We start from the raw sequence: 21,690 nt of genomic DNA, 5'->3' as shown, positions 1-21,690 counted from the left end.
AGTTAGTTTGATATTCCAAGAATGGAAGCAGTACTACAGCAGTATCAGGGAAGAGAATGGTGCTGTTTACTATTTTGAAGTAGCAAAGAAAGAGGAGATTTCAGGGAGAAAGAAAAAAGAGATTATACTGGCAATATTAAGTTCTGGACACTGGTGAGTAAGGTTTAGAAAGACAGGAATACTTCTTGAACTTGGGTGGCAGTAAACATAGAAGAGATGTGTTTATGTATCATTAGGGTAACACAAGATCACCTTGGATAGAGAGATAAAGGAAGGGTTGATATTTCAGTCTGAGGTGCTTTGCAACTGAAGGAGTGGCAAAAAAAAAAAACAAACTATCAAGCAGGGGGAAGAACCAATGTCCTGAATATAAGAGATTTGCCAAAGGAAAGAAATGATCAACGATGACAAGGTCATCTGATATATGAAGCTCAGTGATGGACTTATTATGAAATGTAGCCAATCTGTTGAGAACTTGATATGAGTGGTATATACTTGTGTGAAGCAAACTCAAAAGGGCCCAGAGTGAACTTAGAGTATTAAGGCAAAACATTGTGTGGGTTGGGAGGTGGAAATGGGAAGGGACAAGCAAGGGCTGAAAAGGTAGAAAAGGAAATGTAGTAAACTCTAGACATATTGTAATGAGAGAGGCTGAAAATGTAAACACTTCTTGTATTTGGTGGCCCCATTCTTTTTTTTTTTTTTTTTTGTAACATCTGCTGGCAGCCATCTTCATTTGTAGCAAGACTACATGCCAGAACAAAATAAATTTTATCTGAAGTAGTGCTGAACTAAGGTGGAGGAGTGTTGGCTTTTTTTTCCTTAACCAGTCAAAATTAAGTTGTATGTGTTATTGACTAGGAGTAGATAGCATGTATTTCAATATTAAAAAACACATACATTTCCTCCATCTTGAGAGATTGTACTTGCAGCGGAACATAAAACTACAAACTTACAAAATCGGTTTGATCTTCTAATTGAAATTCATACCATCAATAGAAATTCATACCATCTGTCAGTAAAACAAGAAAATAGTCTTTATGAAGCATCCAAAGAGGCAACAGGTTAAAATTATGTTTATCCATTGGAAAATAGTTTTCAGAATTCATAGTTTTCACTGAGATATATCTGTTCCTCCTTCAGGCCTGCCCTTTGAGAGGCTGAGAGCAGAAGTAACCTTGTTGCTAAAGGAAGACACAGAACACTGCGTTATGAGTCATTACTTATCAGTAATTAACACTTTAAATGACACCTGTCAACACAGTAGAAGCTAATATAGGTTGAGTTTAAAGTTAACGTCTATGTTCTGAAGAAGCTGCCATTTCCAAAGAATGCATCATATTTAAATATAAAAGAAATGGCGTGGTAATTCGGTGTAGAGACTTATGAATTAAAATGATACTGGATTTACTTATTGGCTTGCGAATATTTATGACAACTTGTTTACAGTTTATTAAATTATAACAAAAAATGTGATGGCTTGGATACCTTCAGTAAATTGAAAGTCTGAATCATGTAATCAGAGATTCAAATTTTAAAATTATTTTAAAGTAGTATTATTTCATAAATGTTTTTATTCTGTACTAGACATTACGTTTTCGATCCTTTACTAATTTTTTTGTTTATTTAACAAAGAAGAAATGGGAATCACAGTAAAAGTGATTGAAAAATATCCATGAGTTGTCTTTAAAACTACTTTACGCCTTAGGAGGTATACTTACATACTGTATACTTTTCATGTTTATAATTTCTTCAAAGCAAAATAATGTCAATGGATACATCTTCTGACAGGTGTCTGTTACAATTCCCAAACTCAATTATTTGCATTTAGTTTGCTGCCATGTTCTTCTTACTGTAGTTGAACTCAAAATTGTGCTAATTTTAGCAAAAATATCTTGAGACAGAGGTTGGACCTACAGAACTTAAAAGCAAGAATTGAAAGTGTTTCTTAATACGACATCAGTTGTAGCCTCTGAAGGATTTGAGGGAAACTGAGCTGCATGGAAATACATATGAGATATTATTAAAATGGTTTCCTTAAAAAGGGAATTAGAAAATAAGCACTAGTACAAAGGAGAGCTTGAGAGCTTCCTTTCTTATCTCAAGAGAATCTCCAATGTTCAATGGAATCGAAGATCAATAAAAATTCAGACGTGTTTATTCCTTTCAGTGAATGATTGCAGATTATGCAACATATTGTCATGTAACATCTTCATCTTCTCTCTTAGCTTACATGAGTTTAGAGATTACAGAGTCACAAGATTTTCTTCCATGGCTAGGCAAAATGACAAGTAAAAAGTAGTTGGAAGGAGAAAGTGGATTGTTTCCCAGAGCAGGAAGGCAGTTGGATGAAAAGGAAGGCAAAGAGATGGATTCAGAGCTTTTACTGCTTTGTCATGAAGCATTAGTTAGGAGATGAAAAATTAGTTCTCAGTTTTTTCATCCTTCCTTCGCATTTATAGGTTATTGCCCAAAAAGTATAAAAAGTTAAAAGAATCCCAATTGTATCACATTATTGGAACAGCACTTATTTGTACTACCAGTGTTTCTGAGTGTAGGTGATTTTGAATAACCTGAACTAGTTGTAGATGTTGCTGTTCATAGAGGAAAGTTCGACTAGATGACCTTTAAAGGTTCCTTCTAACTCATATGATTCTGTGACTTTATGACTCTGTTGTTAATTCAATAAGGTTAAAAGAAACTTTGGATAAATAGATGGATGTTAAGTAGAACTCAGTGTTTCTAAGCAAGGGTGATCGATGCCAGGGGAAAATTTGCAAGTGACAGTACTTAAGCAAATCAAAGTGTTGAAGACTAAGACAATGTGCTTTTGGAGGACACATAAATCCCCACGCTAAAAATAAGGTATATCTGTAGAAAAGTGCACGTTCACAATTCCAAAAATGTGGTAATATGAAATGCATTTTAAACTTTGGCAAACGTAGAGATTGTGGTCTTCTCAAGGTGGTTGTTCTTTTTCTTTCAGAACAGTGGTGTGATTTGGTGCTTTTCCTACATAAGTCAGTGGCACCAGTGTACCTTGAGCTGTAATACTGATCCTGAAAACTTCCAAATAAATACTTTTTATTTAGAAGCAAAATCTTACCTGGGATTTGGCACTGGGGGTTGGAAGTTAATGATCCTTGAGGTCCCTTCCAACCCAAGCCATTCTATGATAATAACTGTAGCCAAGAGTAACTGTACAGAATTTAGAATGATTTTGTTAATCCATATCCATAGTGTCAAATTTTAGGAAACTCCAGTACTGCATTTGGAAAAGAATCAGTGTTCATTATTTCATTGTATGTATCTATACCTCACAAAAACACTCAACAGTCAGCCCATGGTAAAAGATAGCATGAGCTCAGACATGCCCAATCTGTGCTTAAGATGGATTTTAGTTTGATCACAAACACAAGCTCATGCTTAAGCAGTTGAAGCTAGGATTACATTACTTGCTGCTCTGCTCCATGGTAGACTGCTGCAAATGAGTTCCTCACAAATTTTTCTAACCAATGTGTAGGATGTCTTGTCCGAAAAACTCCTTGTTATATTCAGACAATACCATCACCTCTCTGCTTTTAAAATGAGCAGTCTTCTGTGAATGCATCTAAGATTCTAGTGCTGTAGTGATTATACTCTTTTATTCACTTTCTTCTTGCACAAGTATTCACTCTTTTTTTTTTTTCTTCCTCCTCATGCCCTCCTCATCCCATTTTATAGTTTCTGCTGTGCATTCTGTAGCACATGAGAATATAGAGCTGATTCCACATCTCTTGCTCAGGGAAGACTGATTTTTATACGAATCACAAAGATTTGAATTTTAAACTACGCAAAGTACAGAGACTCTTTGTCTACCCTGAGGCACTTGGAAAACAAATCTGAGTTAACAAGAGGTGTGATTTTTGAAGTAGACCTAAATTAGGGACAGCCTAAGTAGGGACAGCCTGATAACTGCAGTTATTCTGAAATAGGTATTTCCCTCACTTTTCACACTGCTCCTTTCTCCACTATGCCTTTGAAGTGCAGAATATCATCGACCAAGAAAGCTGAAGCATGCCCTGTTAGATTGTAACTTAACTTTTTAACTCCATTTTTTCAGGCCTGACTGAACTCAGTGACAGTCCAGTTTCCCTGGAGCTAGAGCGTTGCAAGTCTCCCACTTCAGGTAAAGGTGATTGGCTTCTCTTCCTGCAGCCTGTATAAGCCATTCATGTCATGCATCGCTGTATTTCATTAATCCCTGAGGAGTGAAGTGTATAATCACAGATCCAAAGAGAAGAATTTACTGGAGAAGTGCTTGTTATGTAGTGCAATGAAATCCAAAATCTGTTCATTTAAAGTGAAGTTATTAGTATGTGGGGCATCTTGAAGTGAAGAGTATGTAAACACTGGAGCTGATGCAGTACAGGCATATCTTATATCCCACATGAACTCAGCACTTTTGTCAGAGGATTGTTTCTCTTTTCGTAAAAGGCTTTGTATTTTAATAGGGAGTCCCTATGACTGTGTGTCAGAACACATATATATGTACAGAAAAATTGTTTGAAAAGAACCCCGCAGTGCCTCAGTGTTGTAACTTACAGTGGAAACATAATCTTAAACAAAAACTATTAGTTTATCTTTTTGACCCTGCCCTGAAATCCTGGCCATTTAAAAGTTTACAAATGTTTCTAATCTTGCCTGTAGTCCTACAGAATGTGGAGTTCAGCACATTCCTAGAGACTTTTTCTGCACATGCCTGGTCTGCACTGATCTCTTTTAATGTGAGTTCGGTGTCTTAAACTTGGTTGCTTAGAATTGTTTTCTAGTAGTTGACTTCTAAGTGTGATAGAAAATAAGCATGCGTAGCTTTGATACATTAATTTTGTTTATGGTGTGCATATCACAGTTCTTTACCTTCTAGGTTGGTAAATATTGGTAGATACATTTTTTTCCTTAGTTATGGTAAAAATTTCTCAGAAATGTGCCATTTAAATCCTTTATTACTTCACATATTTTATTCTAATGGGACACAGTCACCTCTAATGTAGCACAGTATTTAGTAATCTACAAAAATCTGAAGCAAAAAAAATGTCCACATGACGCATGAAGAACTAAAATAAAAACAGTTGTTTTATAATAAATGTACATTTCCTTTTGTTGTTGCAACCCAATTGCTATAGACATGGGATATCTTAGTGCTAAAACAGTATTGATACAGCTGTAGAGGCTGACTCTTGAGGTTGGCTCAGAAACTTGTTATAAGGAACTTTTTTTTTTTTTAATGATGACACAGTAAAATTAGACATTTATTTTGTGGACTACTGGGATCCATCCTTTCAGACTTCTCTCCAGAAGCAGGGTACAAATTCTTCTTTTTACTGAAAACTAAGAGATCACTGATGTGGTAAACGTATGTGCATGTGATTAGTTTTATAATGAGTGAAGTCCATAGCGTCTTATGTTTTCTGCAGAAAATCAATTGATTTTTCCCTCTGTGACTGATCAAAAATACCAAATTTATACAAAATTTTATTGATTTACTCTGCAGTTAACTCTGCTTTTCGGCTCTGGAGGACATGCAGCAAGGAAAAATGTCTAACTTAAGATTGCTTCTGGTTTTAGCCTTTTGTGTTCTTCAAGCTATATTTGAATATTTAAAATTTTGCAAAATTAACTGCTGTTTAAAATAGAAATTATTTTTACTGTGACTAATATTAAGTATTTTTTAAGCGTACATCTTGTAAAACTGAATAAAATTTAGGCTAAAAATTTGGAGAAACCAACCTCAAAATTGTGACCACCAAGCATCTGGGAGTAGCACTACCTTGTGCTTCTGAACACATCCTCGCAACCACATTTGTTTTTGCACTAGTATTTCTCCCATCATATGATAAAACTGGATGATATGTGTAATAATGGATTCACTTGATAGGGTTCTTTTGCTTCCAGTCTTGGCTTTGATATCTTTAAAGTTCATGGTATGCAAACTCTGTAGTGGAATTGTGCTATACTCTTAGAATCCCATGATGTCTTTGTAAAACCAGCCACCGTGTATCTCTACTAAAGATAAAACACTTAATCCTTCAGAAATTTAGCAAAGACAGAAAGGTTGGTAGTAGGCAGTTGGTCTTATGGTTGAAGTTGCTGCCCAGTGAGATTCACACTGGGTGTATCTACATCAGCAGCTGATGGGATTGACTTATTGCAATTCTCTACAGTTAGCAGGCCATATCAGTGTCAGATCTTCACTGTCAGTGCAGTTCATGCTTGCTGCTGACCTTGAGTATGTGCAATGCATACATACGTAGATTACATACAGCTGAGGGCTAAGAGTCTGCATGACAAACAGCATACTCTTGCTGGCATAGAGGGGAGCAACTTGATCCTTGGTTTCATCACAACAGGAATCATACGGGGAGCTACACTGCACTGACTCAAGCACAAAGCAATCTTCAGGAAGGATCACTCTAGCATTCTAATGGCTGGTATAGATACAAACAATTTTACTTCCAAGAGAGCTGTTAGTAACTTGGTCTGGTTTCAGTTCCAGCTAGGCCCCTAGAAGGCTTTTTCAAGAACTTAATCTCTTGCCTCCTCATCTCTTGGTCTGATCCTTAGTCTACCTGGACTATCTGACCATCTTTGTTTTCCTGAAAAACCTATGTTACCTCTAACATCCTACTGCTTGTTGATATTTTAACTTCTAAATGAGGTTCTACAGTAAGAGCCAGTGTCAACTCAGTAATTTAGTTTTGTTTATTTTGCCAGGTCAAAATTATGCATTTGTGTTCTATTGCAGATGTGGGTGTTAGAGCACTGAGCAAATGACATAATGCTGAAAATTAATCCTTATTGTATTTGCAGGGCTGTTTTCTAGTTCAGAACAAAGCAAACTTCTTCCATTAAGCAATACTTTAAACTTGATCAATAAGGCTGTCTTTTCAAGTATTTGGGAAAGCATGGCTTTGCAGTGAAAAGTGAAAAAACAACAGTTTTCAGTCTAGAACATGAAATTGATTGCATTGCCACGCAGGGGTAGTAGCAAGTGAGGAAATAATCAGCCTTTCATATTAAGCATGATAGATGGAGGAAAAGAATGGTCTTTCTTAAACACTGTTATCTTCTTTTAATTAAATTACCATTTAAATAATATAATAATGCATTTCCAACACTGTACAGGAAGACAAGGAGTTAATAGATCCATTTGTAAAACTGTCCTTATTTGTGAATATGTGAGAGGTGGCAGTTTCCATTGTAAGTAAATTGCATAGCAAATATAACAGTATATGTATAGAGTAACACTTCTGAAAACAGCAAAATTAATAACATTAATAATTAATAAAACACTTTATGAAGTATTTCATGGGCATGATGATGCAGTACAACATGTCATATAATGGTATTTGGTTGGCTTTAAAAAAAATCTCAGATCATATCAAGGAAAGTGGAAGTGAACTTTTTCAGGACCATCAGAATACCTTGCTCTTACTCATGCATACCATGTTCTTTCAATGGAGAATGTCAAGCATTTTGATGGTCATTTGTGATTTTCAGCTCAATAGCTAAGGCTTTGTACTCCCTTAATTCCATGATGGATTCAGAGGGTTCAGTGTTTCTAAAATACAATTTTTAAAAACTCTCTGAGGCCTCATAAGCCCTTCTAGTGTTAGTGATTATCCAGTGCTGGAGTTAATTACTATATGGTGTATTACAAAACAGTATCCACCAGAATAAAGCTTTATTTTTATCATCAGATAAAGAAGACTTATTCAGGGGCTTTTAGAAATACAGTTTTGTTGTTCCTTGTTTCTTTTAGCCATTTTGTATTTCAGCACGTTGCTGAGAACACAGTGAGCACAATGAAATATATATTTGAGAGGCCATTTCACATAATTGCCCATTCCTCTTTACACAATATAGACTTCTCTGAAAGGTTAGAAAGAAAGAACGCAATTGGTCCATGTCTGGGAGAGCAACTTCTGAACTGTGAGTTTTGAAACAAAAATATATTTGTGTTTGTTCTTAAGAAATCACCTGCATATTGGTGGCTCATATCCAGAAGGCTGTTCTGAAAGTAGTGTCTCCTGTTTTCTTATGTTGGCTCTCAACACCAGAGGCAGAAGTTGGTGGCAGGGCAGTAGAGGTTGAACCTTCCTGCCAATACTCTATTACGTGTTGTTGCCGTGTGATACATGGCAGCAGAGGGGCAGTCTGACAGAATGGCGTCTGTCATGGGAGTGTGTATGAAGCAAAGGTGTGTAATTAATTCTTCCATGCTGAAAAAATGGCACCCATTGCCATTCACTGACTCTTGCTGAATGTTTACGGAGACCTAACAGTGGATGTCAACACAAGTGAGGCTGTGGGTTGTGTGTTTCAGCAGTAGCAACATGCTCATTGCAGGTGAAAAAGCATAGTTAATGGTGGTAACTATGTCCAAGAAGAGTATTTTATAACTGAGAATGTACTCTGTCAAATGCTGTTATTGTGCTCTTCGTATACATTGGGGTTTCCATATATACATAAATAGGAGGCATTACTTTTGTAGCAATCTACGTATGTTTAAGACTGTAGTGCTTAGAGAAGGCTGTATAAAGACTTCCACAGTTGATTTGTCTGAGCTTTGGAACAGGTTCTTAAGGCAAGATTACTGGTTCTTATGACTTCCAAGTGCTATTGTCTTGATTTATTGCACTGATTACATCAATAGATGAGGCCCATACCATGCCAACCTGTTTTCCTACATGAAGTGCTTTTTATATAGCTTAGTTTCAAGAATAACACTATGAAGTTTTTAATAGTCACTCCTTCTCAACTTTTGTGTAATGACAAGGTAGCTGAAGAGATTTGATTCCCTTTGAAAATTGCTTGCTTGGTTGTTTTCCACAAGAATACATATATTTCAAAAACATTGCGTGTGTGAAAACAGTGTAATTTTTTTTTAAACATGATTATCAATTATCAATATCATTACGTACCAATACAACCATTTCTACTTATTTACATTACATTAAAAAGAATGTTTATTAGTCAGAAGTTGTTAATGAGATCCTAGACTGAGCGTAGGGCACATTTTATCAATCTTTTCCAGTGTTTTTGATCAGATGATGTAATGCTTGCTTAATATCTCAAGAAAGGATGTGTACGTCAGGGATTAGAAGTTAGATATCAGGAGGAAGTTTTTCACACAGAGGGTGGTGACACACTGGAACAGGTTGCCCAAGGAGGCTGTGGATGCCCCATCCCTGGAGGCATTCAAGGCCAGGCTGGATGTGGCTCTGGGCAGCCTGGTCTGCTGGTTGGCGACCCTGCACATAGCAGGGGTTGAAACTAGGTGATCATTGTGGTCCCTTTCAACCCAGGCCATTCTATGATTCTGTGTTTCCTTCATTTCCTAATGCTGTGTGTCTCCTTTCTACTTTAACCCCCTTCTTACCATGTTACCTGCTACAAAAGAATCTCACACCCATGCCTCTCTTTTACCCATATTTTCAAGATCAGGATGCCTATACTATCCTTGTGCCCATAGCCCAACTCATCAGATTTTTGCTCCCTTTCTTTCCCAGCTACAGTTCTTTCAGCATCCTGTGCCTGTTAGTTTGCAGCATTCATTATAGTATGTCTGTTTTGTCTGGGAGCAGCTGCAGGAGCTCACAAATTGAGTCCAGGGGAATCAGAAGGTTTACTTTCTTTGTACCTCCTGCATAAGCCTGCACACAGATAATTGGGAGCTATTTCTGCAGTCTCCCAGTTCATACATACGTGACACAGTTTGAAAATAGCTTTGAAAAAAGTTTGGAAAAAAAGACAGTTTTTAAAAAAGGATCATGTTATAAAGGCATAGCTGTAATAGTGAAATAAAAGAGCTTAAGCCACCTGTTTATTACGCCCAAAGCCCTCATGATGACAGCACTAATGAGGTTCCCTTAATGTTAAATGTAGTTAGGTTTTATACTTCCAAAATATCCCAATTTAGAGTGTGGTCACTACGACCTTCCCTAGGAATCAGAAATCCTTTCTGGAGAGGCTTCTTGGGCAAGATGTTGTCACTTCCTGAAAACAAAAGGTGATTATATTGCAAGTGCATTTTTTTCCTGTATAGCAAGGCACTGATTTTGTGAAGAAGTAACCTCTGTTCTCAGTGTGAGCGTATATGACAACTCTCCAGATGAATGGAATGCTTTTAAAAGGCTCTTCTGAAAATTTGTTTGGCTTTTGTGTTAGTGCCTAAAATGGATATACAATCCAAACACTTGGTATCAAAATTAGAGAATTTTCACACAGTGATATTAGGAACGTGTATTTTTATGTTGGATAGATCTGAAGAGATCTCCTCATTTTGCTTTAAAGTATCCAGTTAGTAATACTCAGAAATGGGTTGACATAAGGGTTGTGCTGCTTCTGTTGATATCAAAAGGTTGCTCAGGAGTCAGAAAGGCTCCTAAACTCTTCTCTGGGGGACAAACCAAAAAATCATAGGTGAGATATGATGTTTTCATCCACCAAATTGCAGGTTCTGTAGTTTATGACATTGTAAGATTCCTTCAGGGGCTCTGTGACTTGAAATGGTAAGCAGTTGTTCTGGGCATCCTTCTGACCTAAAACTTAATAAATAGAAATTACAAAGGACTTGTTCCTTACATTCATATGTGATCCTATCACTATCATACTTAACTACATAGGACTCTTTTTTTTTTAGAAGTAGAATAATTAGTTAACAAATACTTCATTGTTCTCTACCAATGACAGACTGTATGGGTAAGGGGCAACAGCCAGAAAACAATGTGAAAAAAACTGCATGAAGACAAAACAAAAGAAAATATTGCCTTCTGAGTAAATAATAAAAGATTTCTTAAGGCATTCTTTTAACAAATTTGATACTTTTTGACTGCTACAAGACATGCTTCATTTCAGTTCTCTGGTGTTCATTCTTTTAAAATGTGCTCATGTGTAAGGAAATGAAAACATTTTCGAACAGAAGCAAAATAATAGTTGTGTTTTGTATTCAAAACGCAACAGATAATTAAATCTTCAACAAACACAGTGCAATATTTTGATATCTGAGTAACGCTGCAGTTTATCCTGAAGCTGTTGTGTTTTGTTTCTGTTCAATGTCTTCTTTTCTGTAGTCTATACAGTATTGTTTTGTGTCCATTACCACTACAATATGCCCTCTCTTTTTCAAATGATATCTTGAGTATGATCTCATCAGAACTCGTAATTTCATTGCGCCCTCTTAAATAAATTGGTTTCCAGATGTTTAAATATTTGTGATATGCTGTATAACCAGCATTTGCAATATCTGCCTCAGTTTCATTTGTGTTTGTTTGTGGTTTTTTTTTTTTTTTTATCATTCCTGTCATCTCAAGGTAAGATATTGCAGCACACAGCCAAAGCTATGTATAGCACCATTCATTTATTGAGAGCTGGAGTAATGTTTTGCCAGGACTTTTTTGTCGAGTTACATTTGTTTTTCTGAATGGTGTAATGAAAATATTTAAACCATTATTCTGCTTTTATGTGCTGATTTAAATATATATATGCTACAAACGTTCAGCATGTTAACCAGAAGGTGGCATGTTGTTTTCCCTCGCTTCTTTTTCTTTGTTAATTATTAACAACTGCCTTTCTCCTTTTTCTGTTGTTTCAGTTAAAGGATCGAGAAAGTTAAGTCTGCCAACAGATCTTAAGACTGATCTTGGTACGGTAGGCGAAAGCCAACAGCTTTAAACATCCTTACATTCATTGGCAAGACATTTTACCAACTGATCCATAGATAACACAATAACCTTGGAGGCTGTGTCTGAAAAGGCTTTCTAAAAACCACCTATTAACCCATACAGTTCTGTTGGCAGCTCTCAGCATTTCGGTTGTTTAATATTCATTTGTTTCATGTAGATACATTTTGCTAATTGTTACACACCATGTGTGTAGTATTTTTTGATGAAGTGGCTCCTGAACTTTTGACACATGTGAACCATTTTAACTGATTGTCAGCCACGTTTACCTCTGCCTATAACAGCTACTGCATGCGCTAGTCTGTTTTCTTTATTTGATGTACAAATTCTGCACCACAACACTAATAAGGCAGTTGAACATACATATTTTATGGCTTTTGAGCTTCGGAGAAGTAGATCAGAAACCAGTCATTTGTGTATCAGACCTCTCCTCGTGACTTACCTTAGCCAACTATTGAGTGCACTGTTAGTCGTAAGATTTTTCTCAGTTCTTTTTTAATGTTTCACTGGAAATGCATTGTAAATGAAAGCAGAAATTTCACCCCAGGAAACTTAAAATGAAAATTTAAGGTCTTGCATAACCTGAAAAAAAATGTTTGGGGCAGATCATGTTCTCTTAAATATGCGTGTAAGGAAAATCGTTCCTGGCATTTGGGGTGGAATGTATGATTCATGCAAACATTTTTATAATTATTTTTCATATTCTCAGTGTCAAGGAGTCCTTTCTAGTTTTGCTCTCATGGGAAGTTTCTCATGTGAGATGACTGAAAAATAAACGGGTAGCCATGCCTCGTTACCCCTAATGTCTCCTTAGAGATAGAAACTGAAGTTGGATCATATTCCTGCATAATGCAACTGAACTTAATTTCTGTCACTGGGAATCTTGTGCATGTATAAACCAATCTACCACTGTTCCTCAAGATAAAAGTCAGGGGAATAAATATGCCTTCAACATTATAAATGACTGAGGAATGTAGGAAATTACTAATAGCTCCTGACAAACATTAAATAAATAAAGGCTACAAAATCATTGGGAAATTCGATCCAGATTGTGCAGATCACAGTGTACAGATTGAATTAGTTGAAGTAATTTGCTCCACCATTAACAATGATATTTGAGAAATTAGGGTTATAGGAAAACATCAAAAAAATGGAGTGGAAAATTATAAAACTAATACTCCAAAATGGTAAAAAGAGTAATGCAGGCAGCTATAAACCTTTAAAATTACTTTTATCACGAAGTAAGTGGGTAATTATTATGAGTGAAGGAGCATTGAAATAGCTCTAGAGTACGACATAAGGCTGTAGGTTGAACTTCTTTTTTTATTGTTATTTTACAAGTTCATCTTGAAAGACACGTAGCATGACATAAACATAGATTATGTTAGCTGATCTGAAATTCCTGAAACATAAGACAAGAAAAAGACAAATTTGATGTGCGAAAGACTGAAATTATAGGTATCTAATAAAGCAAGAAACGTATCAATGTAACTAGAAGTGGCGAGGGCTTTACTGAATACTACAGAAATAAATATTAATATTTTATTCTGTACAATATCTTGAGACAGACAACTTTCACATGTCAGGGGAAATAAAATACCTTACCTACAGTTTTCTTACAATCCTACTGGACAATATTGTAAGCATTGTCCAGATTATATTAAAAAACTGAAGGCATTTTTATTAAAAAAAAAAAAAAATAGGAAGAAAGAAATAGAAAAGGGGAAAAACCCTGCCCAACTCCCCACAGCTCTATTGCCCAGCATGGCATCATATGATATAGGACATCCCTGTGGTCAGTATGGGTCAGATGTACTGATTGTGTCCTCTCCTGTCTCCTTCTGCACCCCATTCCCTTTGGTGGCAGGGCAATACCAGAAGCTGTAAAGTCTTTGACTTAGTGTAAGTACTGCCCAACATATAAAACACTGTATTCATCCTAAATCTAAAACACAGCACTATGCCAGCTACCAGGAAGAAAATCAACTCTATCCCAGCTGAAACCAAGACAAGTGTGAATATTTGTATCTGTGATTTCAAAATAGTCCTGTTTCTACCATTCCTCTACCTGCACCCATTATTTTTTAATAGCGTTCAACTTAAATTGAAAATAAGTGTAAGAAGGTCGATTTCAACATTCTGCAGATGTTGGAAAAAAAATATTCTTACAGGCCAAGAGGTATTACCAAATTTTCACTTATGTGCTATGTTTGCTGTTTGTTTGTTGTTACTACTGCAGTTACTGGGTAATAGATTGCTAAGAGTGAACCCTGTGGAAGCAGCATTCAATGCATAAACTGGCAGTTACTCAGCTGAAGAAGGATTTAAAAAAAAAAAAAAAGAAAGAAAGAAAGAAACAAAACAAAAAGCTTCTTTCTGTTCTGCTTTACTACCTTGGAAGGGCAGAAGATTCCTATAAAATATTGTAGTCATTAAAACTGCGCTGTAGATAGCTTAGTTTACAACTGGCTGGAAAACTTTATGCATTTATTTATTTATTTTCATGTAGGGAGCTAAATTTAAATTAGAGTTCCTGGAAAAGGTGATGAATAATATCTGCATTTCATTTGTTTCTTGGCCAAATGTCCTAGCTGTGCTAGTAGAGCTCTTAGGGATTATTTATCCACTGCTGGCTGTGGCCTGAGTCTGCACCATAATCTTAATGTTCTGGGGATAACAAGGATGTCTGGCCTATGCTTGTATTTCAGGTACTGAAGTCACCACTTTCAAATGTTAAGATGGATTGTGCATCCATTCCATCTGCTCTGGCTTGCAGGTTTTCGTAGAGTACTGATATACATCACCTGCTCTCAGCACTGACTGCAGTTAATTGGGAAATACATTATCATCTGGCAGCTTACAGTTCTGCTCCCTTCTTAGGGGTCTGGCTTGTGTAGTGTCCTTGCTTTCACTTTGCATCGAATTAAAATAGGAGAGGTTAAATCTGTTTTGTGCAGAGGTGCTACCGCTGCTGGCAATTGCTCAGGGGGTTGTTTGCAAATATCTAAAGGAGTAATGTGTGATCCTATGACTGACGGTGTCTTGTTATTTGGAATCAAAGTGGGCATCATAGAATGACTTGGGTTGGAAGGGACCACAAGGATCATCCAGTTCCAACCCTCCTGCCACAGTCAGGGCCATCAACCTCCAGTTCTGATTCTAGGGCAGGTTGCTCAGGGCCCCATCCAACTTGATCTTGAACACCTCCAGGGGACAGAGCATCCACAACCTCTATGGGCAGCCTGTTCCAGCACCTCACCACCATCTCTGTAATGAACTTCCCCCCTGACATCCACTCTAAACCTTCCCTCCTTGAGCATTCTGAAATCTGAGGCAAACACATACAACTGCTTTTATGTGAAAGTTTTTTAACTTTGCCTCACCAGCCACTGTGACCATCAGATAATATTTTTCGTCTTAGGAAGTATTTTTGCTCATTTCCTTAAAAGCCATTAAAATTTCCAGGTGATCACAGGGAGTTAAACAGAAACATCAACTGAAAATGTAGGAACTCAGTAACTGCCAATTTTTATTTAATTCCTATGAACAGATGGTCTCACTGTAGTAGATGGTCTCACTGTTTGTGCTATCACCTACACTTTATTAGCCAAGGAAGAAAAGAAAAATGCAAATAGAGACAGCCATTTTTCTTTCTTCTTTTTAAGCTGTGATCTTCAAAAGAATAATATAATTTCCTATGCTTTTTGCAGACACTTATAAGTAGTAAATGAATTCTTAACATAACTCAAAAATAATGTATCCCATTTTATAATGAAGTGAAAAACTAGACAAAGTACCAAATAAGCTCACATTTTTCAAGGATTTGAGAAATGGCTTCTGATGCAGAGACTCAAAAGCTTCAATATTAAAAGTTGAGTTCATAAAACACAGTTGTAGGAGTCAGACAAAGGAGATTTGTTTTTAATTCTGTATTCTATTTTATGTGTGTAGCGGGCTTGTGGAATCTGATAGATTTTTCTTTCCTCAAGTATTTATGCATATAATGATTGTATTATGACAATATCCATCATTTGTTGTCTTTGTATTTAACTCATTGAAAGGAAAGTGTAGCTTCCTGGATGCTACTCATTCTGTGAAACAGTACTCAAATATCATGAAGAAGACCTCATTTTTATTTTAGGGATGAGCAGCAGGGCTACAGTATTTCCTGCTTTACCCTTTCAAGGTAGTTTACTGCAGGCATTATTAGAGTTGTAGTAGACATTGCTTTCTAGTCACTACTTTTGCTGCTTCAGAAGCTGCCTCAGGACAAACATCATGCATTCAACTGGCAAAATTTTGTAGCTTTTGATTTGTTTTTGCTTACTGCCTCACTGGATAAACTGGTTGATTTGTAGTGGAGTGTTCTCTACTAATATCTCTGGAGCTGTAATTTTGTTTGCAGTGTTGAATGACATTTGTGAAAGCTCGAAATCATAAAAGTTGCTTTCCTCCTTGACCTGACATTTTTAGAAAAAGCAATATAGACATCCAGCTTTAACAATGCTTTGTTTGAATTACATAGCAGTATACACTGAGAATTATATGTATTTTTGCACGCAAAGGAACTTACGGACTGTCCAGTATATGTTTTTTTCCAGAATAGCAGTGTAATTTCTGTTTGCTTTTTGGTCTGAAAATACTAGCTAATTTGAGAGATCATCTTAATTTTGCTTATAATTAGAATCATGCATAAGTATGTTTGTGAAGGACTTTTAGAAGTCATCTATGCCATCACCCTGCTCAAAGCAGGTCTGTTTAGACAAGGCAGGTCAGGGCTGTGTCTAACAGTGTCTTGAATGCCTCCAAGAACAGAGGTTCTGCAGGCTCTTCTAGCATTTGACTACTCACACAGGGGAAAAAAATTTTCCTAATATCTGACCAGAATTTCCTGTGCTTGATCTTGTGTAATATGACTGTGCATGTCTCAAAGGAATTTGGCTCCATCTTCTGTGTGTGCACAGATCAGGTAGTTGCAGACAGCTCTAAGATTTCCCTTGAATCGTCTACTCTTAAGGCTGAGGGAAAAATAGATATATATATGGTTCTCAGCTTCTCCTCTTGTATCATGTGTGTCAAGTTCCTTACCAGGTTGGTGGACCTCTGCTAAAATCACTCCTTTATGTCAATATATTTTTTGTAGTAGGGAGATCAAAACTTTGTACAGTACTTGAGAAACAGTCTGACAAATGCCAGGTAGAGGGGAAGGGCTAAGACTACATCCCTCGAGCTGCTGGCTGTGCTCTCACTGATACAGTCAAGGATGTGGTTTGCCTTTTTTGCTGCATGTTTGATCCCTGTTAAGATGAAAAACATAACGGCTTCTACTTTTACGGAAAAGGTTGAATGTATGATAGCACCAGCTTCTTCCTAATTTAAGTAAGAGAAAGTGTATGGCCAAACGTTGTTAGAAGAGAACCTGTATTAACTGATACATTAGCAGTCTACCTGTTCACATAACTTTAAGGAATAAATAAGAAATAAGCTAATCAGCAGGTTAACTATTACAGCATAATTGGCTTGTGGTTTTTGGTTTGCAGAAAGTGGCTGTGTGCTTCCAGACTTAAATATACATATATAATGAACTTTAAAAAATCTGATGTATATCAGAGTTTTAACAAGCAAGCAGTTTAAAAGAAAGGTGAGTACTTAAAGTTATGAGACTGTAACTCAAGCATTTCTAATTGATATACTTAAACATTGACAAGATGGAGAAGTAGTAAAATTTGTTCCCTGAAGCAACAAAACAAACAGTAAAGTTTATTGTACATCTAAGAGTTGATAATAACAACATGATAATCAACTGATAGGCTCATGATATAATAGATATTCACTGTTCCTAAGTTCTCTGTTTTTACTTAAAGAAGAGTTTCTTACTGAGGACTCTCAAAGGTAAGTGATTTTACATTGTTTTCAAGAAATGCACAAATGTGCTGTTCTTGCATTCTGTGGTCTATGTAGACTTTCCAGGTTATGATAAACACAGCAGCATTTTCAAGGCCAGCTATCAAAATCTGAGGCAAGACATAAACTTACCAAACCTGCCTGTGCCCAGAAGTCCTCTTCAGTGACTTGGTTTGGGATTGGGTTCTCACATTGGCAATCATCTGTAAGTAGAGACGTGGGCATATGACAGATAGTACTGTCACCTAGTTGGCACTTAGGGCAACATCCAGGGTCCTAGCAGCTGTGTACAAGCAGAAGAATATTTAAAAATTAGAACTCTAAATCAGAAGCTATCTAGCATAAGATCTGCTTATGCAGAAGTAGAATAAGAACGAGCAGTTGTTACCAGTGTATTTATTACAATTATCTGGTGTGTAATCTGTCGGAAATCTACGATGCATAATGTTAAGAAGTTTGAAAAAACTTGCTTTTTAGGATTGTTTGATTGGTGCATAAAAATTACGTGTGAACTTTTTTCAAATGGTTTATATGATGAGGTTTCTTTTTGTTGAGTATTTGCAAGCAAATTATTGTTAACAACTATTAAGAATACATTGGACAAAAATTTTCACCACAAATAATTATGAATAACAGATGCATTACTTGCTAATAATGTGGCAAAATGAAACACAATCTCCTTCTGTTCTCTTCAGAGCTCGTTGTGTAATTATATATAGAACTTTGTGTGAGGTAGCAAGCTAAGACTGAAGTCAACAAAAAGTTCTGAGGATTAAATAACTTTGCAGACATTTTGGTATTTTGAGGTAAAAATTATATCTGAAGGAGGTCTGTAGTGTTTCCTTACATGGATAAGCAGAACTGAGTTTGCTGGTATTCTGTCTTTTGTGGTTTCAGTAATTAGTTAAGGAAGCCAGCTCTGAAGTGGTATTACAAATAAGCACAGTGGTGCTAACTCAGTTATTTCAAACATTCTTACCTCTAGTTAAAAAGAAAGGTAATTTTTAAAAATCTGGAGAAGACAAGACTGTGAAAATCAACAAGACACAACTATTCAGGAGAATCTGGTTAGGAGAGGCTACAACTACATTTTTTTTTTTTGTAATTCTTACGATGTATTAATTCATTTCAGATGGAAATGCAGACTTCTGTTTAGAAGGCCTGCAGCTTATTCGTATCATGTTCAAGTTAAAAAAAAAAAAAAAAAGTTTCCAGCCCTACTTCTTTGAAAGCATTTCATTTTCAGGAACAGAGAATTGAGTTAAAAACGGATTTTTCCATCTTGAAAATGCAGGTGCAGTGCTCTTAGTAGAGGATGCTCAGTTGTTGGTGTCCTGGGTGGTCATCCACTCTGCTTGAATGTTTCGATGTTGTCTTCTGTGCAACTCTGGATGAATGTTTTTTGATTGTTTCAGAATAAAATCAATTTTCCTGTCTGTGTTTTCCTGTTTTGTTGCACAAAACATAACAATAATTTCTGTTATGTCATTGTTTAGTTACACTGAGTGCCATATACTCTTTAAGACAGTAGTGTAATGTTTTGTGATCACTAGAAATTCAGCAGAAGAATCTGAGGAATAGAGTTAGGTCCAAGTAGTTCAAAATTTTCACAATTTTCAAGGATTTTTAGATTTGAATTGCTGGGCATGATTACTGAGGTAAGTTAATGTAGAGGTGATGTTATGCCAAACAGTAATACATTCTCAGCATTCCTCATTTGGATATTGTTCATTTTGTATTCTGGTTTCATTGTTCATAACCACAGGCAAAAATATTCATTGTGGAGGAAGCTCTGCGAGTGACATATGTAAAATATTGTGAAGTGGCTGAAACTGTTATTCTCTGAAAAATAAATCCTCTTCTTGCTGCTTTCTGAAAAAATGGTGAAATCTGGGATCAAGTGCATGAGAGGAGTTCATTACAATGAGAGGGATACCATTCTAATACACAAGCAGTGTACTGTAATAACAGTATGTAACAACAAATGTAAAATAAGGCACGATGATAAATATGCATGTTTGTTGACAGAACATCTGTATCAATGTCTGCTAGGGCTCACCACTCCTCTCCCATCTGGCTGACAGAGCTCTACCTTCTCTTCTTTCATGTATTAAGGGTGTATTTCTTTGCTGTGTAAAAAGCTGGTAGTCATACATAATCATTACCTAATATCTCATTTATTGATAACACAAAACTGCCGAGTAGAAAGAGATGGATTTATCTTCCATTCAGCAGCACAGATTGACTCAATGAGGACATGCTCTGGGACTTTCTTACTGTTCAAGTTCTTTCTGCTCATTACTAAAGCAGCTCTCTCTGCTCCTCTTGCCTGTTCTCTTATTTCTTCCTTTCAACATAGGAAGTTGGAACCTCCCTTAGATGATCAGTAAGAACTGTTTTTCAGATAGCTTTTCTGCGTGAACTCATCCTTCTGTTAGAACTGAGATCTTTTTTTAGCATTTTTTGTTGTTTTTGTGAAGTCCAGTGTAACACAACTTTCAAGACGAGAAGTGCAAATAGACATTTCTTCTTTCTTACTGACATTTTTAGTACTTTTGGTTTTAGCAAATGGATTTATTTTATTTTTATTCTTTGGTAATTTGCTCGTCCCTTTTCCTTTTTGCAAAGGTCGCCAAGTACTTTAAATCAGTTGTATGACAAGTCAGGTTGTGTAAGGTGTATGTCTTACAACCTAACATATACATGTTACAACCGAAATTCACACACTCTTGTATATGTGATACATTTCTGGTTTGTGTAATACTCCTCAGAAGAATCAGATTAAATTTGAGGCTGTCCAGCAGGTTTGCTCACAGTAACTAATGTGTTGTTGTATGGGATAATATATAATTAACTCAGTGGTTTGCATGAGCCTTACTTGTTCAAATGAATGAATAGAATAGCTGTTCCTGAGTGCTGGCTTTTTAGTTCACTGTCCAGAAACAGGAGAAAAGGCTGCTGCCCAGGAAGAGTGGAATTGCTGTTACACAGAACAGAGACTGCTTCAACAGGATGCCCACATGTAGCACATTGATAACTGCATATACATAATCTTGGAACCCAGGAGCACTAGATAGTGTAATCCAAATTCCCTTGACCTCATGGTGTGTGCTCATGGTCAGTGAAATCTTGACTTGGTTCATGTATGGACATGGCAATGCTTTGCAAAGGGATTGGAAGAGATAGCAAATGCAGTTGTGGAAAAGGGTGGAGAAGAGAGGAGAGCTTTGGGGGCACTGCTTTCTTCACAGGCAACTATTCTATGCCTTCTCCAGAATAAGAGAGATTTAAGAGCTGTTGCACTATTGCATTAAAAGCACATGGTGATCCCTTTACTGCTTTTTCAGTCTGCATGTTAATACCTCCAACATTAACTGGTGCCCAGTATCAATTAATTTGTCTGATGGGAGAAAAGCCAGAGTGAGCAGATGACAAAAGCGTAAGTCAGCAAATAAAAAGTTGCAGTGTTCTTTTTTTTCTTACACATCAAGAGAAGCTGGAAATATGCCAGGTCTTTACAAGCAGCCTCTTTCTGTCCTTTTGGGTGATTGGAAGATGTCTGTTATGGCAAAGGTTGTTCTGGTCTCAAAGGGCTAGGAAGTCATTGCAGTCATTTTGGCAAAGGCAACTTCACATTCACTCTGACTAGGTTCCCTATAGGAAATTACTGTTGTTTTTTCTTCTCATTTCTCTTGTGTGGTTGTACATAACCTTTATTCACAAATGCTTCACAAATGCTTCATTTCATGAAGTTTTTACCATAAGAATGCACAGACAGAATTTATCTGCTTGACTCTCTTCAGCTTCTCAACAAAAATGTTGGAGTCACGCTTCCCAGATCTATATTACTTTAGTCAATGTCTTTTGGTTCTTTTACTAAGATTTGCAGAGCTGTATTGCTCCTTGTTATGTACGTATGAAAAATAATATATAATCAGGAAAACAAAACTGTTAGAATACAAAAAAGTGTGCCTCTGATGGCTATCCTCCCTCTTCTGCTCATTGTTGTGGCACTCACTAACATTTCACCAACTTCAGTACTTGAAGCACGCAGCTGATCTGT

General features: G+C 36.5%; 1 protein-coding gene across 7 annotated transcripts in view; it reads left to right on the top strand.

The window, feature by feature from the left end:
* STXBP5L (syntaxin binding protein 5L) overlaps positions 1 to 21,690 on the top strand; it is a 184,332-nt gene that overhangs the window by 134,926 nt on the left and 27,716 nt on the right. For 5 of the 7 annotated variants that reach the window (XM_090150135.1, XM_090150152.1, XM_031613002.2 and 2 more), the window contains one exon: positions 4,103 to 4,168. In XM_090150135.1, coding sequence (XP_090006261.1) covers positions 4,103 to 4,168 — 66 coding nt within the window. Of the gene's footprint in view, positions 1 to 4,102; positions 4,169 to 11,635; positions 11,687 to 21,690 lie in introns of all 7 variants that reach the window. The other 2 variants (XM_090150141.1, XM_090150125.1) reach the window with 1 other exon arrangement.

This window comes from Phasianus colchicus, chromosome 1, assembly GCF_987193195.1.
Source record: "Phasianus colchicus chromosome 1, bPhaCol1.hap1.1, whole genome shotgun sequence".
Lineage (NCBI taxonomy): Eukaryota > Metazoa > Chordata > Aves > Galliformes > Phasianidae > Phasianus > Phasianus colchicus.
Note: the sequence above shows the minus strand (reverse complement) of the source record. Positions and strands in the feature narration are given on the sequence as shown.